The sequence below is a fragment of the Ipomoea triloba genome, chromosome 7 (genome assembly GCF_003576645.1).
Source record: "Ipomoea triloba cultivar NCNSP0323 chromosome 7, ASM357664v1".
NCBI lineage: Eukaryota > Viridiplantae > Streptophyta > Magnoliopsida > Solanales > Convolvulaceae > Ipomoea > Ipomoea triloba.
In genome coordinates, this window is record NC_044922.1 from 11,876,431 (window position 1) to 11,897,899 (window position 21,469).

Consider the following 21,469-nt stretch of genomic DNA (forward strand, 5'->3'; position numbering starts at 1 on the left):
TAAAATATTTCATTAATTTCCGTGTATAAAAAGGAATGGAATCATATTTTGTATATTTTGTCAATTTTAGCCATAAATAAGGAAGGATAAGGAAGGCTAGAATTTCTAATAAGGAATTATTATATAATATTATGTTGACCAATTTCAAAATTTTTGGACTAAAATGAGCGGGAAAGCTAGCACTTCTGTTTTAATATATATATAGATTACTTATCAGAAATTCTAGCCTTCCTTATCATTCCTTATTTATGGCTAAAATTGACAAAATATTCAAAATATGATTCCATTCCTTATTCTACACAGAAATTAATTTGAAATATTTTAGTCAATTCCATTCATGTATGGATTCCTTATTTATGTACATATATTAACAAAATAGTCACACGGAAATAATAATTATTAAACAAAATTATAGTTATTATACCATGCAATTCAATTATTGTTCAAAATATTTTAATCTTGCGTATTATATATATATATATATATTACTATATGATGTATATTATAGTATTCAAAAAAAATTACTATATTATGTTAATGTATGTAATTAAATTTCTCTCATGATAATATTCAAAAAAAATAAAAATTCCAACAATCAAATTACTATATGATGTATATTATACTATTAAAAAAACTATTACTATATTATGTTATTGTATGTAATTAAATTCTTTTCATGATAATATTAAAAAAATGAAAATTTCAACAATCAAATTACTATATGATATATATTATAGTATTTAAAAAAATATGACTATATTATGTTAATGTACGTAACTAAATTCCTCTCATTATAATATTAAAAAAAAATTCAAACAATCAAATTACTATATGATGTATATTATAGTATTAAAAAAATATTACTATATTATATTAATGTACGTAACTAAATTCCTCGCATGATAATATTCAAAAAAAATAAAAATTCTAACAATCAAATTACTATATTGTGTATATTATAGTGTTAAAAAAATATTACTATATTATGTTAATGTACGTAATTAAATTCCTCTCATCATAATATTCAAACAAAATAAAAATTCCAACAATCAAATTACAATATGATGTATATTATAGTATTAAAAAAATATTACTATATTATGTTAATGTACGTAATTAAATTCCTCTCATGATAATATCCAAAAAATAAAAATTCCAACAATCAAATTACAATATGATGTATATTATAGTATTCCAAAAAAATATTACTATATTATGTTAATGTACATAATTAAATTTCTCTCATGATAATATTCACACACAAAAAAAGTTTACAACAATCAAATTACTATATGATGTATATTATAGTATTCCAAAATAGATATGTTAAATTTAATTTATTCTAATAAGATAAAATTGAAATCTTCTATTCAATTTAATATTTTTGTATTATAGATATTTTTAATTTTATTTGTTTTATTTTTTGAATTTTAATTAAAATTAAAATAATTTAATTTGATTCATATATATATATATATATATATATATATATATATATAGAGAGAGAGAGAGAGAATCATTGTTGCATGTCAAAAGTTCACCCAAAAAAAATTGTTGCATGTCAATTTGTTTACTTCATCTAACTTTTAAAAATAACTACAATATTATTACTACTATATATAAATTTCTTCCTACATAATGTTGATTTTCAAAGTTTAAAAATGTGAAAGGTATAATATATCATTATTATGATTTTAGCTCTCTACTAATAACAAATATAAGTATTATTGCATTAGTTTAAAAGTTTTGTAGTACAAATGCTGTGAACAAATTTTATAAAATATATATATGTATTATAATAATAACTATAATACAGACACACACACACACACATATATATATATATTGAATCATTGTTGCATGTCAAAAGTTCACCCAAATAAAAAAATTGTTGCATGTCAATTTGTTTACTTCATCTAACTTTTAAAAATAACTACAATATTATTACTACTATATATAAATTTCTCCCTACATAAGTGAAGTTGGTTTTCAAAGTTTAAAATGTGAAAGGTATAATATATCATTATTATGATTTTAGCTCTCTACTAATAACAAATATAAGTATTATTGCATTAATTTAAAAGTTTTATAGTTCAAATGTTGTGAACAAATTTTATAAAATACCATAAATTATAAAAATTTACAAATCTAAAATAATAGTTATTATTTAAATATTATGAGCTCAAAACAAATTAATTTACGTTAATAACATAACTGAAGAAAAACTAACATAAAAATGAACTAATTGAACTAACTTACATTTGCGGAGTTTGAAAAAAATATAATGTTATTGGGTAAATGTCTCACATTTAAATATAATTTTATTAAATTTATTGAAATTCACATATTTAAGAATGATGCATCATCTCGAGATCTATCAATTTAAAACGAAGAAGAATAAGAGATTTTTTTTTTTTAATACAAGGCTCAATCTCATGACCTCCCATACGGGAGAGTCACTACATGTCATCTGAGCACAAAATGCATGACAAGAACAATAGGTAATAGAACTAAAGGAAAAAGAGATAATAGAACTAAAAGAAATAAACTTTCAAATAAATTAGTTAAAAACATATCATAGATCTACAAATCTTGAACCACAAAGTCTATTGTGGACCTATTATTTAAATAATGATCTAGAGATGTTTTGATTGTGCTACATTTACGGGTTGAAAAATATTTAGAAACAAAACTAAATGGTTTCTAGACATCTATTACTATTTATGATAACAAACAAAAGCTTAAGGAAAAACTTGTGTGTGACTGTCTCATGGTCTCAATCCGTGAGACGTGTTGGATCCTTAACTAACAAGGTCAAAGATCTGACCTATTAATCAAAGATCTGACCCGTTTAACGAATTGAGACCCGTGAGACGGTCTCACACAAGTGTTACTCAAAGTTTAAAATATCACCAAAGTAGATTTTGATACAAAACTCATATATCAATGTAAAATTTTAAAATAAGAATGGTTTTTCATGCAAGGAAAAAAATTATATAATATTTATCAATATCTATATAATAAAAAAATTATTAATTTCTCTTTTTATCAATTTTTGTAGACATATTATATTTATAGTATTTTGTACAATATAAAAATATGTATACATTTTTTTTATGGAATTGTGATTATTGCCATAATTATACACGTTAATTACTACAATGAATATTTATTAAAAATTATTTTAAATTATGTCTAAACTCATATTCTTAATTAAAAATTCAAAAATATTTAAAAATTTGTCTAAATATATAATATAGTTAGGTTTTTCAAAAAAAAAATATAATATAGTTAGGGACTACATTAATCTATATAGATTTAAAAATTAAATTCTTTTAATTTGTAAATGTAATTTTCTTAATTATAATTAATTTAATATAAAATATAATTAAAAATAAAATTATAAAATTAACAAAATGTGTATTCATAAATATTTAAATTTATAAAAATGCATACATACATATACTTATGCATTATATTAATCATACAAAATAAAAATTCTATTTGTCTATAAATTTAATTATTTTAATTATAATATATCAATATAAATTATAATTACAGAAATTATATTATAGAATTTACATATATACATATTAATAAATATTATTTGTATATACATTGTATTACACAATCACATATACAAAATTTAAATTTTACATTTTTTAAATTTCTAAGTATAATTTCTTAGTTATTAATCATATTGTTAGAATTATAATATATATGAAATAAGATTAGGAATAATTCAATTTAATAATGTAAGTTTTTCTCTATAAATTTATATAAATATGTATATGATATTAGAGATTATATTAATCATACAAAATTTTAATTTTGTATGTACGAAAATTCAACTATATTATTATATTGTGCGTTATAATATATTTGTATTTTTAAATTTTATTATTTAAATTTATAATAACAAAAATTTTTCCGTGCAGTGCACGGGTAAAACACTAGTTATTAGGTAAAGAAGGAGTGTTTTACACTTTTACTGTCAAAAAAAATGAGTGTTTAAAAAAAAAACCAATTCATATTTTTTTTTTTTTTGAAAAGAAAATCAATTCATATTTCATGATTCGACTTTGGAGAGTATCTTGGGACTGAATTTCAGCCGTACATTTGACACCTTTTTGTGAAAGCGTAAAGAGCCACACGCGCGAAATCAAGAACATGCATGGATTTGGTATCGGCTCTGTCTCTGAGGCTGAGCCCGACCCAGATCTACCCTTTTACTCTTCCACTTCACAAGTCGTCGTCTCCTTTACCCGCTTTCAGAATCGGGTATGGACCCGTTTTCAACCCTCTGTTGCAGAGACCGCTGGCTCTTTCTTCTACCCCAAGTGTCTACTACAATAAGAGAAGATTTGCCCCAGTGAAGGCCAGCCGCGGAGAGTCTCCTTACGAGGTCTTGGGGGTGTCTCCCGCCGCTACTCCCAATGAAATCAAAAGAGCTTATAGAAAACTCGCTCTTAAATATCATCCTGATGTTAATAAAGAGGTACTCTTATTTTCTTTTACATTTCTGTTACTGACATTTAATTAACAAGGCAAACTACTATGGTTTATTTAGAAAAGGAAAAAGAATTGTCTGTAAGAGGTGTGAAGTTAGGGGGATTAACTTGAATTGATTCTGATTATTAAGAATTAGCTGGCATGTTATTCAGTAAATCAGTAATTTTGGTCAATTTTGAAGTTTGGATTTGTTGTCTTCTTGTTCTATGGCAACCTTAAGAATAATTGGCTGGATGACCATTTGAGCTGTATCTGCTTGATTGATAAACTACTCACACTGGTGGGTTAAATCTTGGGGAGTTTGGTAAATAGCGGTTGGCTGATAGCTGATAGCTAATTAGATTGGGTTAGTGTGTTTGATTAGTTGATAGTATTGGCGGATTGGTTGGCTGATAGCTGATAGCTAATTAGATTGGGTTAGTGTGTTTGATTAGTTGATAGTATTGGCGGATTGGTTGGCTGATAGCTGATAGCTAATTAGATTGGGTTAGTGTGTTTGATTAGTTGATAGTATTGGCGGATTGGTTGGCTGATAGCTGATAGCTAATTAGATTGGGTTAGTGTGTTTGATTAGTTGATAGTATTGGCGGATTGGTTGGCTGATAGCTGATAGCTAATTAGATTGGGTTAGTGTGTTTGATTAGTTGATAGTATTGGCGGATTGGTTGGCTGATAGCTGATAGCTAATTAGATTGGGTTAGTGTGTTTGATTAGTTGATAGTATTGGCGGATTGGTTGGCTGATAGCTGATAGCTAATTAGATTGGGTTAGTGTGTTTGATTAGTTGATAGTATTGGCGGATTGGTTGGCTGATAGCTGATAGCTAATTAGATTGGGTTAGTGTGTTTGATTAGTTGATAGTATTGGCGGATTGGTTGGCTGATAGCTGATAGCTAATTAGATTGGGTTAGTGTGTTTGATTAGTTGATAGTATTGGCGGATTGGTTGGCTGATAGCTGATAGCTAATTAGATTGGGTTAGTGTGTTTGATTAGTTGATAGTATTGGCGGATTGGTTGGCTGATAGCTGATAGCTAATTAGATTGGGTTAGTGTGTTTGATTAGTTGATAGTATTGGCGGATTGGTTGGCTGATAGCTGATAGCTAATTAGATTGGGTTAGTGTGTTTGATTAGTTGATAGTATTGGCGGATTGGTTGGCTGATAGCTGATAGCTAATTAGATTGGGTTAGTGTGTTTGATTAGTTGATAGTATTGGCGGATTGGTTGGCTGATAGCTGATAGCTAATTAGATTGGGTTAGTGTGTTTGATTAGTTGATAGTATTGGCGGATTGGTTGGCTGATAGCTGATAGCTAATTAGATTGGGTTAGTGTGTTTGATTAGTTGATAGTATTGGCGGATTGGTTGGCTGATAGCTGATAGCTAATTAGATTGGGTTAGTGTGTTTGATTAGTTGATAGTATTGGCGGATTGGTTGGCTGATAGCTGATAGCTAATTAGATTGGGTTAGTGTGTTTGATTAGTTGATAGTATTGGCGGATTGGTTGGCTGATAGCTGATAGCTAATTAGATTGGGTTAGTGTGTTTGATTAGTTGATAGTATTGGCGGATTGTAGAAAGATGTTTGGTAAATTAGATTATAGCTGATTATATGCAAAATTACTTTCTCAAAAAGTTAAATTGAGCAGCTTTTTGAATTTTAACCTTTCGAAGCAATAAGCTGGTACAAAAATCTAATTAACCAAACATTTATATTGGTTTTTTAACCAAGTCAAACAACTAATAGTGGTCAAACAAGCCAAAATTGGCTGATAGGCTAATTATTTTACCAAACAGGACCCTTGCCTGGAATTATTGAAAACTTATTATGTCTCTTTGGAAGTGATTGTATATACTATATACCAAGTTGATAAGTGAATTTCCACATTATAGAAAAAAAAAAATTTCTGAGTTGTGTGAGACAGGGTGAGTTGAAATAGATTGGTGTTCCTTTAGTTAATTGGATACCCCCTAAACAATGGCTGGCTTTGGTTGAATTCTTTGTTTCTTTAGCTTATTCCTGGTGAAAATTTCCATGTTGTTCTAAATTTCTAATTCTTAATGCCTTGCCATTTAGCCCAATGCTCAGGAAAAATTTATGAGGATTAAGCATGCATACAACACGCTGTTGAACTCCAAATCAAGAAAGAAGTATGATTCTGGAAGCAGCACATCGAATGATTCTTATTACACAACTTGGGGAAGCCAAAGTAGAACGGCCAAAGATGAAGATTTCTATGGATTTGGTAAAATAGCTGTTCTAATAATATTTTTTGCTAATTAAAAAGCTAACTGCACTTCTCGGTTGCACATGTAGGATTTGTATATGTTTCTTCTTCCTTGTCAAATGTCAGTACATCGCTTTTACAAAAATTCTAGTGTATTCCTAGTATCTAACAAAAAATTTTAGAAATTTCATAAACTTATGTTTAACCCCCCTTCATCCTGCAGGTAACTTTTTCAGGGATGTACAAATTACATTAGGTAGATTCTGCAGATCACAAGGACCACAGATTTTCCTAGCATAACTTTCTACTAATATTTTAGGGCACTTTTGAACCTCTCTATCTTGCAAGTTCAAGTCACATTGTGAGGCTGAAGCTTACTTATCTTGTTGCAGAGGACTTCTTTAAGGATCTTCAAGAAGAATTCCGAAATTGGGAGGCGACTTCAGCTTCACAAGGGAAACCGAAGAGTTTGTGGGAGGAATTAGCGGTAAGTGAATGGAATCTTTGCACCGTATATGACTTGAAACAAGACGAGCGATAAATGTGACCATAATCTGAGAATTATCCTACTCCCATCTTTCTCACAAGTAGTATTCTGTGCAACCAAAAAGTGCAATATATTTAATGCTACATTTCTCAAATTTTATCTTTTCTTCTACTTTCTCCCCCTGTGCTTGGGTCCCCTTTGGTGTGAGAGACAAAGTATTTACAGAATGATATTCATCTGTGTTCAAACGGTTCTGGCTTCTACTTGACAGGAAATCGGTGAAGAATTTGTTGAGTTTTTAGAGAAGGAACTGAACATCACTGATCCAGATGCAGAAGAGGAAAAGGCTCAAAACAACAATGCATATTCTGGTGCAGAGGGAATGGGAAGTGGCACCCAGAATAAAGCAACAGATAAAAGAAACAACATCGAAGAAAATCTCGATGATATTGAAGCAGCCCTAGCTCAGTTGAAAAAGGAATTGGGTCTTTGATGGAGACTATACGTTAATAATAGTTCAGTTCTTGGAAGGGTAATCGGAAGGTCTAGTCATGCTGCCAGAAGCTGCAGTAGTCTACACAATTTGTTGTATCATTATTCTTAACTAGCGCCCATTAAAATTTCCAGGGTCACCACATTTTCATTCCATATTGTTTATGCATAGAAGCATGTTAAATTGTTAATACAACTACTGAGAATTCAATTGTTTAGATCATCATAAGTTTACAGACAGGGCTACCCCAATTTGTAGATTGGTTGGGCAGACTTTGTTGATTTGTTGTAGATGCTTTATGTAGTTGATTAAATGGAGTTTCACTTTTATACCAATGTGGGATGGGATGACCTCCATGACTTTGTTGTACAATTACAGACCAGAAAAACATAATGGCATTATGAAATCCTTGGAACCTAAACTCAACAGGCAAAGCTAATCTAACAAAATCACAGTAAGAACAAAGATTGTGCAGTATGAATTGCTACTCTACCACCCATATATTTCATATTTGCCTAGTATGTTTTAGTCATTGTTTAAATCCAGCAATGGACCTTCCTTACATGCCTATTTCTTTTTGCTTCTTGTTCAATATTCAGCAAATTAAATTAATTTGTATTGGGGCAATTTCAGCGAAATTGGTTAGGCTCTTGGTTTGATAACTACAAGATTTCAAATTCGGCTTTCAATGAGAATTGAACTTAAAACCTTGTAGTTAACCTCATCACTTGTCCAAGTTTTCCTCGTGATCCAAAAAAAAAAAAAAACCATATTGCTTAACATGAAGTTATGAACATATAATATGTGGACCACAACTACTATAATGTGGAGTTAGATACTCAACTTTATGCTGTAGGATTATTGGGTTAAGTTAGATACATTGGTATTTGTACAATATTTATATTACATTAGTGGAAATTTGTACGCTTAAAACCCCTGCTGTCTGAAATACTCATCTCATCCACCACACAAGGGCAGTCTGAAGTCTTCAACAAAAAGTTTTTTCACTTCAAGAACTTGGATTCAATTTCTTCCAAGCTCAACCCTTTGGTCTCCGGGACAGAGGTTACCACGAACACGACAGATAGCAGAGCAATCACCCCAAACAACAGGAAAAGGTTTTCTGCGCCCAGTAATTCCTGAACCAACCCGCGAATTTCATTGTCATGTCATATCATGCAGATTGCGGTGTGAAAATACCATAGGAAAAGCGTGGGCGTGGGTTGATACTTAAAAGCCTAACGAAGCATGTAAAACCATTACCTTTAAAGGCGAGAACGCGAAGGTTACTAAAGCATTAGAGCCAAAGTTGGTGAGGACTGCAAGGCTGATCCCTTTGCCTCTAGTGCGCAGTGGGAATATTTCTGATACCATGAGCCAACTGATAGGTCCAAAAGATATCTTCGATGCACGAGAAGAATAAAACATCAAATTACTTGATTACTACTGACAATCAATAGCGGGAATACATAAGAAAACAAAAGCTCGTGATCTGGTATAAACAGATGAAGATTATTGGAGATGCCAAAAAAAAAAAAGGTTTTTAACTGAAAACAGTGTTCTTTGCCTGGTAGATGATAATTAGAGATCATCTTATGTATGAATAATCTTAAATTCATGGAAAATTTTCATATAAGCACCCATAGATCAGAATATTACCTGGTAGCATCCTACATAGAGAAGCAAAGCACCCACCGCAACAAGAGGAAATCCATCAAGAAACTTGTAATAAGCTGAAAGAAGAAAAAGTGATACGGCCTGTTCATAAAAAAATGAAATAAATAAATAACAGCTCAACTCAACTAAAAGCATTAACCGTAAACTAGTTGGGATAGGTTACATCCCAGAAAACAAGTCAAGACTTGAATAAATAATTATATATATATCGTCATTAGAGAGACAGACATACAATGCCACTGACGCCTCCAATTAGTAGAGGTCTTCTTCCGAGATCATCGACCTTTAGGACAGCTATCCCTGTCATTAGTGACTGAAGGAGCATATGTTAGCGTGAATGAAACAGTAGTGTGTATACATTATGCAAGACTAGACGGGCAACCATTTGGGTCAATGATACTTCTTTCTGTTACAGAAAAGTTGAGATAAAGGGAAATTAGTGTGGAACAAGAACATAAATTTCAGACCTAGATTTACAAGGAAACCCGAGAGAGAAAAGCAACAGCATAACGAATTTATGGACTTCCATTATCTTGTAAGCAGTGTAGAAGAACTTCAGGAGAAAACTTACAACCTAACCCCAATCGTTATGCCACAAAGGGCCAAGAACATCTAATCCTTCATTACCTTCTTTCCAACAATACCTGAAAATGTTTCCAGGGACACTAAGAGGTGGTTCCGGAGGTATACCTCCATAGGCTTACAACAAGACTTGAATTTATACTACTAGTCATACATCATATTAATCTAGTACTAAGGCTACAGCAAAACCTGTGTTCATCTATCCCAACATTATTAGGATTTATTGAGTTGGACTTCAAGACATAATTCTAACATTCAAGGTCTGGACCCAAAGATGGAGTCCCAAGCAATAAATCGTATGGATGCTGCACACTAGAGATTGTTGGAAAAATACACTATTTGGGTACAATAAACACAGGGAAATACAACAATCAAGAATCATATTACTTCAGGCGTGTATTAGATACATTTTCCTACAATTTTTTTATCACCTTGTATGACCAACCTGGCTCTCACATAAAACTTGTGAGATACAAGAAGTAAAACAAATCACTCGGGTTGCTATGAGATGATTAATAAGGGTGAAAACGTTAGGAAATTGTCTGAGTTTCTAAACTTATACTCCTAAAAAACTCAGAAAAAAAAGGCAATAATGATGATATTAAAACCACCCAGGACAGGGAGGCTATGAGAAGTTGCAGAAAATTTAAAATTTCAGTTACCACTATTCCCATAAACAAACAATAATTTAATATTTAATATTTAAATTATTCGCAGATTAAATATCTGCAAAACTAATCAAGAATTTATTATATTAATAAATATAATAAAACTAATACAGTAAACAAGTATACAAACCTCTAATGGTTTATCAGTAGACTTGTCCGGCAGATCTTGCACGCATGAAAGGATCTGCTGATACAGCAGACCACATGCTTGAAAGGGTCTGCATACTAGTTCGGTCCTTGGTCAAAGTTTTATTCTGATCCCAAAGATTTTCCAGGAATATCTATCGATATCCCAAAGGTCTACCTTTTGGGAATATCTACTGATATCTCAAGATCTTTAGTTTGAGAATATTTACTGATTCCGGTAAATTTTCCCGAGAATATCAAATATTAAAACCCAATCAATCCCAGAAGAATTTATCATTTTGATTTATGAACCAGAAAAGAGAAGATAACTTCTTCTGAATAAACAACCAGATAACCAAAATTCTTGATCAACAAGTAATAAAAATTCCTACTAAATTAAAATAATATTTTTACTCCACAACACCAAAATGTTCCTGGTAGCTATGTCTAAAACCTGAAGTACTACATTACTATATAAATTTCCAACAGAGATCACTTGATGCAGCTTGTCTAGTGCCAGCAAGACAGCATAGTAAGTTTTGTGAATACTTGAAAAAGCTATTTTAACACATTAATGTATTCTTCCCAATGTGGAATAAACAAGGGCTCAGGAGCATAATGTCTATAATTTGGATAGGAAACATGGTTAATTTGTGCTATTTTAACATAACAGTCTCTTCCAGATCCAGTTACTAGATGTACCTTGAAAATGCCGATAATGACTGACACCCGTGTAGCATCAGAAGCAGCAGAAAACCCAGCACTCTAGAGAAAAATCATGCAAGAGGAAAAGAAAATGCATGAATGTTAAGCAGAACATCACAGCCACCACTGTTAAATTATCGGTTTCAAAAATTACCTGAAGAATTGGACCAGCATAGTATAAAACACTTGGCTGCCCTGTTATCTACAAAAACCGCGTAGTAAGGTTAGACATAAGTCACTATAGACTGCTTGCTAAAAGCCATGGTCTATTTCATTAAAGAGGAGCTCAGAGCGAAAATAACAGCTCCCCATGCCACAATAATACCTGCTGAAAAAGGACTAATCCACCGCCAATTATGAATGCTTTCAAACTCGGGCCTTGAAATACCTCCAAGAAACTCCCTTCAGTTTCCTCATCCGTATAGGCTGTCTTCAGTGAAACAAGCGTATCTTCTATTTGTTTCTCAGACACCTTATCTCCAGCAGGTCGGCCTCTTAGCTTGCTCAAAGCACTTATAGCCTTTTCTTTGTATTCCTGTAAAGGCCCTTTACCTTGAACTGCCCTCAGAAGTAACCATCTTGGAGAAGGTGGTAAACTCAACATGCCTAACCCCATAAGTACAGCAATTGGAGCGCTAAACCCAAACATGACACGCCACCCTCCAACAGAATTAATCTCATAGCTACCTACAAAATAACCCATCTGCAAAGAATAAATTATACAGTGAGATTGGTCTCCTAACAAAAGCAAAATCACATCAATCTACTCAATATTTGTGTGTGTGTGTGTGTACCAAAATTCCAAGAACTATTGCTAGCTCCTTTAAAGATATCAAGGTTCCCCGAATTTGAGTTGGACAAGTCTCTGCAATATATAGAGGTGCACCATGCATGGCCTGCCAAAAGAGAATTGATAAGAATTGACTGAGGATCTTCTTGAAATGGGTAATCGGCTAACAAAGGAAGAAAAACAAGAACACAAAGGAGGCCATATCTTTAGGGTAGAAAATAAAGTGATTGAGGAAAGTTTACCAAACCAATACCAAGCCCATAAATAAGCCTCCCTATCAAGAGAACTGTTAGGCCTGAAGCAGATGCAGTTAATGCACCACCGAGTGCATATAGAATGGCTGCTATGATAAGTTCCTTTCTCCTGCCTACATAGATTGACCAGGAAAAGACAGAAAACTTAATAGGAAGGAGTTTCAAACTCGGAAAAACATGATTAGCCAATCAGGGTAGAGTTGTACCAAGGAAATCTGCTAGTGGGTAAACAAGGAGGGAGCCAAACAATGCTCCATACAGGGACCCACTAACCTAAATCCACAGGATAGTAAAATAAAGAACAGATATTTAGTCTCCGATCATGGTAGAGTAGAACTATGGGTAACCATTTTGAAGGAGTGCAATATGAATGCATACCACAAGACCAAGCTGGACAGCAGAAAGGTTGAACCAAGTTGTGCCACTAAACTCTGGTGACTGAAAAATGATGTAACAAAAGGAACAGATGTCAAACTATTTTGAATCCCACGATAATACAATTGCCTAATAAACAGAATGGTTACCTGCAAGGAGAGGGTAGCACCAGAAGTTGCACCTATATCATAGCCAAACAATAAACCACCTAAAGCTGGAAAGATAAATCTGATATTCAAGAAGCGAAGTCATATCTCAGACCTTGTCACTATCTAGTCTAGTCTAGGGATAATGAATATCAATGGATTGAGATTTATTACTTCACATGTATCCATTATATATACAACTAAATGGAGTGAGAAGCAACAATAAACGACCTCAAGCCACCCCTTCACTATCTAACAATAATTAATTGAAGGATTAATTGATATTAATTACTTCAAGTGCATCCATTATATACCCAAATAGACAGAGTGAGGAGCACCAACCGTACACAACTTGATTATGAAGATTGAATTTCTTTCAACTTTTGTAGTAATTAGAGATGGATTATGCACTTGCCTCTCAGTGACATAACACTAGGCTAGTTTTATCAAGAGATTCATAACCATATTCTGCTTCCAGCAATAACTAAAGAACTGGGGGTAACCCCTGCCAAGTTGGCTAAGGATACAAACTTGTAACCACAAGGTCACGAGCTCAAAACCCAGCCTTCTTGGTATGAGCCGGTCAATATGGGCAACCTAGACTGGTTTACCTCCTTGTGATCCTTTGCCGGCTAGGGTCACAATATGGGGCTTACCCAGTGCACATCCTTGGGCAGTGAAGAACTGAAGTAATAACTGAAGAACATCTATCAGAAAACTATAACAACAAATCATAAATAGTTAACATGTGAACTTTTATACAATTACATGCACCGTCTGCACCCACAATAATACAAGCTAATACTTTCAAATGTCAGTCTATTTATTTCACAATGCCAAACATGAAACAACAGAAAAGAGTGCGGACACTAGCTTGGGAACCCACTGCTTTTTTTAATGTCATATAGTAGTATATTGATACTTTACACTTCTAATTATTTCTCCCATTTTAATTGGCATCCTCCTATTAATACGACAATGAGCATCTCAAAAGAACAATCCATTTGAAGATGCATCTCTTAGCAGACAACAAACAGCATTTGGACAAAAATGAAAACTCAATGGACTTACGGCAGAATAACAGAAGACCAGTTGAATTCCTCTCGATATACAGAACCAGAATCCAGAGACTCGGCGCCTTCTCCTGCGGCTCGCACCTAAGGAAAGATCAATTTTTTCCATTCAAAACAACAATAATTTATTAGCAGTAGCATTTAATCATCCCAAAAATAATAATAATAAAATTTCAAAATCAATATTTTAATTTCCAGGCATTCACCTCTAGCTTTAACCTTCCATTGGACAAGAAGGGGACTCTTCTAGAGAAAGGTGTTTGATTGGTGGGCTTCATAAAGATGCTTCTTGAACGTGGGTCTGTTGGTCTCTTAGCGGAATCACTGCAGGAGTTGGAGACAACCGATTGGGATTTCTTGGAATGATGAAATGCGGGTGGGTTTGAAGCAGGAAATCTGGGATACAATCCCAGTTGAAGAGAAGCAAAAGCCATGAGTAAGTATGAAAGGAAGGGAGAGACAAAATCTTACAGAAACACAAATATCAGAAGCTCAACGCTGACATAGTTGTGGCCTATTTTGTCCGAGGACACTTCGCACTTGGGTCCATATCCAAATGGAAGGAAACGGATGCTCTATACCAGCCAATTTTCTACCGGAATACCGTCACAGTTAGTTTATATAGTTTTACAAATATTAAAAATTTGTATCCACTTACGCAGTAAATTATTAGGTGGACCATAGTCTACATAGTTGTATAAATCATGATTCATAATGATGTGATTTTGATGTTAAAAAGAAGTTCTTGCGTGTTAAAATAATGAACATTTTGGGATAAGATAATACACTTTATGAGTTAGAATAATATATTTTATGTGTTAGAATAATATATTTTGTTAAAATAATGAAGGTTTTGGAGTAAGATAAAATATTTTATGTGTTAAAATAATGTATTTTATAAGTTAGAATAATGAATAATGTACTTTATATATTATAATAATGAAATTTCTGGTGTAAGATAATGTATTTTATGAGATAGAATAATGTACTTTATGTTTTAGAGTAATGCATTTTATAAGTTAAAATAATATATTTTATACGTTTTTGGACCGTGGTCCACAAAGTTGTGTGGAACACAATCCACACAATAATGGTTGCACCTACACATACACAACAATTTATATCGTGCACTAAGGTCCACATAGCATTGTGGACCTTGTGTTAGGAATAAATGTAATAGATTTTGATATGCCAAAAATGTATTTTAGAACCCCAATTTTATTTTCATTAGTGCCATAACATATTTTCATAAATAAATTGAAAGCACATAATATGCTAACTACATACACATAATAAGTTAACGACAAGCACATAATATGTTAATTGCAAGCACATATGCATTTATAGTTAACATATTATGTGTCTTGTAGTCAAATATGATGTGACTTCAATTTATTTATAAACACATAATTTATTAATTAAAAGCACATAATATAATAATTGTAGACACAATTTTTAAAGTATGATCTACAATGTAAGATGTATCTTGATCCATGGTATAACAATTGTGCAGGCTAAATGGGTTCACTTCTTGTAACTAGCGAGGTACACAGACCGAGCCTAATTTGGGCCATTCTGGAAAATTGCCAGCAGAACTCGCTTTAGAGCATCCACATCAGTGGATTATTCACGATTTTTAAGAACAAAATGCCAACTTGGAGGAGAGAAGTGCAAGAGAGAGAAGAGAGAAATTCATCATGCAAGTGAAGAGTTTTTTCTAACATTTGGGACCCACAACAATTTTATACCACATGTGACAGCCATGAGTGGCTGTCACATTTGCGCCCGCTGGGCGCGTTAAAGCTCTTAAAACGTAATTTTTTTAAAAGAAAAAATCAGGTTTGTTTATTTTTTTTTCCTCTTCTCTCTCATATTCTCTTTCCTAATCACATTTACAAAAACTCCTCACAAATCACAAAAACAAAAAAAAAACTAAATTATTATAGATGCTCTTAAAAGTGGACTAATTGTTATAGTGTAAAATCCTTTTTTTTTTTTATCCTAGAGAGTTATTGTGCATTGGACACATTTAGTCCAATTTTATTAATTTGGCCACATTGTACCCAAACTTTGTTAAAGTTGGACAATGTTAGTCAAAAGTTACCATTGCCGTTTGTCAGTCGTGTATTTGAGGAGCATTTTCATCCTTTCAAGTCCAGGTCTTAATCAGCCTTCTATTGTAAAGTTCAGCACCGATGTTCTTCACTATTTGCAGACCCACAATACGAAACTGCACTCAAAGCAAAGATCATATCCAATTCTCTTAGGTGTTTCAAAGATTCAATGGAAGGTTCTAAAGGAGAAAGCTCAAATCGTTCTAGTTCTTCAACTTTTAGGAGAAAGTTTGCATGGGGAATGCATTTCGATTGAAGTTTGTGGATGTGGTCAAGAAATGATTTTGAGAACATCTTGGACAAATGAGAATCTGAGTAGGAGCTAGGTATTGGGAATGTTCAAGACATAAGGTTAGTAATTAATTTTTGTTTTTTTTTTTGTAATTGAGTTTAATTTATGATAATACTAACCGGGTCAGAGGATGGATCTGAAGAGATCTACTGAGGGGATTTTTATTTTTTTTGGTCTCCTAGGCTTAGTTTTATTCAGTGGAGGCAATGGTGGTTCCTTGGTTGACTTGTGCTATTCATGAGAACCAACAAGTGGGTTAATCCTCCCTCCATAAGTATTCAAGTATGTGCTGATTGAGTAGTAGGGGTCTACATAATGATGCACACATCCCTTGCCATGTCTCATCCATATGGCACACACCGCATACTTACATGGTATCCCTGTCAACTCCCACTTCCTACAACTATAAGTACACCTAAAAAGATCTAATGTATGCTGCTCTAAGAACCCTATCCCAGCCATGCTCTAAAAAGATCAAATAGATTATCATACCTTTGCACCCCTAAACAACCAGCAGCAGCATGCTCTTCAAGGGCTATCTTTTTCATAATGTTAGGGCAGAAATGTCCCTTCCATTTCAAGACCTTTTGTCTATTATCATATAGTTTAGACACCAACAGTTTTCTAATGCTTTCAGCACAAGAAATCAGAGGTTGTTCCCTAGCATCTAAAATGAGTGCATTTAAACTTTCAGAGATATTATTAACTAATGCATCACATTTAGCATAGGGAGTGAAATGTGACATTGACCGTTCCAAAGGATGCTTAATTATCTCCAAGACATTGATATGTTTCAACATGTAGATTCTTCATTTCAGATATACACTCAGTGAAACTGTTGACTGTTGTTGCTTTGGCTGCTGCCCATAATGCATCCTTGATAGCTTTGCCCATGAATCCTGCTAGTGTCATGTTACTATGAAGATGCCTCACACAGAATCTATGTGAGGCATTAGGTAGAACATCTTTAAAAGAAGACAACAACCCTTTCTGTTTGTTTGCAAGTATAAAAAGGAAAGTCAGTTACCTGAGATAAAGGTGAAGTATGAAAACAAAAGGAGTACAGAATGTTACCTGAGATAAAGGTGAGGTGTTCTTCTACTTCCCTTGTGATCTCTAAAGCTGTCTTGATCAACTCCAAGAACCAGCTCCAAGATTCCTTAGTTTCTCCTTCAACAATGGCATACGCTAGTGGGAAGATACTGTCATTCCCATCTATCCCCACAGCAGTCAACAACTGACCTCCAAACTTGTGTTTTAAATGGCAACCATCAACCCCAATTATTTTTCTACAGAACTTGTACTCCTCCTTTGAAGCCTCCCAACATAAGTATATCCTCAGAAATCTTGGTTTTCCATCATACATCAACTCTGTTAGCTTCACACGACATGTAGTCTTTGGGTTAGTTTTCTCAATCTCCAAGCAATAGTTCCAAATGTTGTTGAAATTTTCTATAGCTTCTCCTTCTAGGGCAGCCTTGGCTTTTATCATAGTCCTATAGGCTTGCTTCTTACTTAACTGAAATTTCTAAACTGTGTCGTTGTCCATGTGTTGTGGTGTCCAATTTCCTTCATCCATCTCTTTGCAATTCTTGTTGATTTTACAATCTTGTTCTCATAGTCCCATCCACACCCATCATGGTCTTCATGAAAACTTGCAATTCTCCAAGACAATGCATTTTTAACCTTCCACATATTTATTTTAAAAGGGCAACCAGGTTGTGTACATCTTACACACACCCTTTCCTTGTCATTTTTAGTGAACTTCAATTCCTTCCCATTAGTGTATGCATAGTTGTGGACTGCTTCTCTGAATTCATTCTTAGTTCCAAAGGTCAATCCAATAGAGAACTTAGGGGACTGCATCTAACTTCTTGCACTAAAACTTGGCCACTTAAACTTCTCTTGGTCCTCATCCTCTTTCCCACTATCCTCATCAGGCAAATGCACACCATCACCACTTCCAGTGACATTGTCAGTGACATTCTCATTCCCAATCCCAGTTACAGTCTCTTCCTTAGTTCCTTCTCTTACCCCATCAAATTCCACATTAGGATCTATATTGCCCTCAAACTCTATGTCATCATATCCCACACTGTCTTCACTAAAGTCAAAATAGTCTAAATCTTCATTAGAATGTGAATCACCATCTCCTAGACCCTCACCCTCACCCTCAGCAAACCCTTCCCCTACCACCCAAACCTCAATTTCCTGGGAAACATTCCAACATCACAAAGTGCCCAACAATCACTATCATTAACTAGTTCAAATAAGGTACCAGTTCCAGTTGGAGTGAAAAAATTGAAATTTCTCTTACATGTTATACCTTAATTCCTCCACTGTTTCCCTTAAGCTTATCATGTTAGAATAATTACCATTATTATTATATGGTTCATTATTATTTTCTGTGGCTCATAAATATTTATTTAAATTTAATAATAATAATAATAATAATTCTATTATTGGTCAGATAAAATAAGTAGCAGTTTCAACTGCTCAGATAACCATCTCACGTTGATGGAACTGTGAGATGGTTTATCAACCACTTAGTGACTTTGGTCCTCTCCCCAACCTTTTGCAAAACAAAAGTTCTCTCTCCGTCAGAGTTCTTAGACTAAGGTAATGCTCAGGGTCTGGAGGGAGAAACCAAGTCTCCATTTGAAGCATCTGCAGTGAAACCATGGAGCCAGGTATATACATTAAACGTTAATTGAAGCATATGTGAAAATCATGTGTTCTAAAGATCTTGTATGTTTAAGTTTTACCTTACATTTGGTATCATGAGCAAGGTTGTAGAACATATGTTTTTCTATATATTATGATGAAAAGTCGCATTAATTACAATTACGTATTGTTTGTATGGTTTGCGTATGTATGCCCAGGTTTTAGAATATATGACTTTTCATTCGCATACCCAGGTTTCCGTAATTACATTCGCATGTTAATTTATATATTTGATGGCATGTATGTACTGTTAACTGATGTATATGTAATGGTGTTCGCATGTGATACCCGTATTTACTGCACATGATGTTACTGCTTTATTGTTCGCATGTGATAGCAGTATTTACTGCACATGAGCTAATGTACTTATATATATATATATAATTGCTTTGGTGTTCGCATGAAATTTTCTGACTTAATGTTCACATTAATGGTGTTCACATATGTTTAACTTAATGTTTGCATTAATGGAATAGCATTAATGTTTGCATGTTAATTATATATATATATATATATATATATAGTCCCCATCAGATGCGGCCAGTCTCCCCCGCGCGGCTGTGTGGCCTTATTTGCACCATTAGATCCCATGATCTAAGGGTTCATATTAATCCAAATAATATAAGCGCCGATCTTTAGCTACGTGAACGGGAAGGATAATGTTGACAATTCACTACAATTTCAAAACCAGATCAAATCAGACGACGATGGAGACTTGAAGTCGACGAGCACTGAGCAACAAACATCAGACGAGCGTAGAAGGGATTCCATCACCAGCAACGAGCGCTCCGTTCTGAACAAAACACATAGGACGACTCCAACAGAGAAACGAGAATGGAGTAATTCGCAATACTCTGTGCATTATCAACATTAATCTGGTTCATATTTGAGATAATATTGCTGTAATTCGCAATAGTATGTGTATTTGGTGTGTGGTGGTTAAGTGGTGTGTTTTAATCTGAGAACTGGTGCATTTTATAACATATAATGGTGTGTTTTAATTTTGTTGGGGCATTTGAATTGAGTGGTGTGTTTCGGTATGGTGGGGAATGGTGTGTTTTAATTTGTCAAGTGGTGCATTTTATAACGTAGAATGGTGTATTTTAATTTTGTTGGTGCATTTGAATTGAGTAGTGTGTTTCGGTATGGTGGGGAATGGTGTGTTTTAATTTGTCCAGTGGTGGATTTTATAACGTATAATGGTGTGTTTTAATTTTGTTGGTGCATTTGAAATGAGTGGTGTATTTCGGTATGGTGGGGAATGGTGTGTTTTAATTTGTCCAGTGGTGCATTTTATAACGTAGAATGGTGTATTTTAATACACATGGTGGTGATTTTTACGAGAGTAGTTGCATTTGGTGTGTGGTGGTTAAGTGGTGTGTTTTAATCTAAGAATTGGTGCATTTTAGTATGTTGAATGGTGTGTTTTAATAATACGTTTGTTGGTGTTTTCTGTACTCTAAAATTACCTTCCCACTTACAATTACCATAAAGCCCCCACTTAAGTTACGCGAATTAAACTTCCTAAATCCTAATATATAACCTCCACCGTCAAATCACCTCCATCCAGCGGCATATCTTGGGCCACACGACCGCACCTAATAACACAGCCGCATTTGATTAAAATTCTATATATATATATATATATATATATATATATATATATACTAGTATTTTATACGCGCGATGCGCGAAAACTTATGTCCAATATTAAAATATTAATAAATACAAATAATTAAAATGTATAATTCAAATTATATATACACAAATAATACATGTATTTTATACACACATATATGATTTACCATTCATAGAAATTTAATTAAAATATAATCAACAATTAAATTAATTATATAATAATTTAATAAAATGACAATTAAAGAATAGGAAAAAGATATGATAGATATAGGTGTATGGTAATAATGGTGGAGTTAAAAGTAACGGTGTTATAACGGTGTAAGGGTAATTTTGTATAACAAAAATGTAGTAAGGACAATTTTGTCTAATAACATTGAAGTGTACAACATTTAAAGTAAAATGTACACGTTTATTAGCATCCAAAAAGATGGACATAAATCAAGGATATAACCTTGATTAGGACTTATTATGTTTTTAGATAGGCCCTTATTCACATGAGGACCCATAATTATAGAGGATTATAAGGACCCATCATAACCATCCAAATCATTAGATTAAATGGCTGAGATTAGTTAGGATTAAGTG

The 21,469-nt window shown here is 33.1% G+C and overlaps 2 protein-coding genes across 4 annotated transcripts; one reads left to right on the forward strand and one right to left on the reverse strand.

The window, feature by feature from the left end:
- Positions 1-4,138: 4,138 nt before the first annotated feature.
- Positions 4,139-8,055, forward strand: LOC116026152 (dnaJ homolog subfamily B member 9). Of its 2 annotated transcripts, XM_031267610.1 has the most exons (5): positions 4,139-4,498; positions 6,590-6,758; positions 6,964-6,996; positions 7,133-7,227; positions 7,499-8,055. In XM_031267610.1, exons 1-5 carry the CDS (start codon positions 4,175-4,177, stop codon positions 7,718-7,720), a joined length of 843 nt encoding a protein of 280 aa, XP_031123470.1. In that variant the 5' UTR covers positions 4,139-4,174; the 3' UTR covers positions 7,721-8,055. The 2 variants fall into 2 exon arrangements, with proteins under 2 accessions (XP_031123470.1, XP_031123471.1); XM_031267611.1 differs by lacking the exon at positions 6,964-6,996.
- Positions 8,056-8,496: 441 nt separating this feature from the next.
- LOC116025588 (D-xylose-proton symporter-like 3, chloroplastic) lies at positions 8,497-14,711 on the reverse strand. Of its 2 annotated transcripts, XM_031266860.1 has the most exons (15): positions 14,588-14,711; positions 14,323-14,440; positions 14,115-14,200; positions 13,047-13,125; positions 12,901-12,960; positions 12,729-12,795; positions 12,511-12,635; positions 12,273-12,374; positions 11,804-12,181; positions 11,633-11,680; positions 11,476-11,538; positions 9,630-9,710; positions 9,380-9,478; positions 8,984-9,121; positions 8,497-8,859 (listed from the first exon to the last, which is right to left on the reverse strand). In XM_031266860.1, exons 2-15 carry the CDS (start codon positions 14,392-14,394, stop codon positions 8,725-8,727), a joined length of 1,533 nt encoding a protein of 510 aa, XP_031122720.1. In that variant the 5' UTR covers positions 14,395-14,440; positions 14,588-14,711; the 3' UTR covers positions 8,497-8,724. The 2 variants fall into 2 exon arrangements, with proteins under 2 accessions (XP_031122720.1, XP_031122719.1); XM_031266859.1 differs by having other exon boundaries at positions 14,323-14,681.
- Positions 14,712-21,469: the final 6,758 nt, after the last annotated feature.

Bases quoted from the DNA above. Each gene is read 5' to 3' on its own strand.
- LOC116026152 (XM_031267610.1), top strand. From the start codon at position 4,175: ATGGATTTGGTATCGGCTCTGTCTCTGAGGCTGAGCCCGACCCAGATC. The intron at 4,499-6,589 runs GTACTCTTATTT...CTTGCCATTTAG, and splicing joins ATCCTGATGTTAATAAAGAG to CCCAATGCTCAGGAAAAATT. The intron at 6,759-6,963 runs GTAAAATAGCTG...TTCATCCTGCAG, and splicing joins TGAAGATTTCTATGGATTTG to GTAACTTTTTCAGGGATGTA.
- LOC116025588 (XM_031266859.1), bottom strand. From the start codon at position 14,550: ATGGCTTTTGCTTCTCTTCAACTGGGATTGTATCCCAGATTTCCTGCT. The intron at 14,201-14,322 runs GTGAATGCCTGG...ATCTTTCCTTAG, and splicing joins ATGGAAGGTTAAAGCTAGAG to GTGCGAGCCGCAGGAGAAGG. The intron at 9,711-11,475 runs GTACATCTAGTA...ATGCTCCTTCAG, and splicing joins TCATTATCGGCATTTTCAAG to TCACTAATGACAGGGATAGC.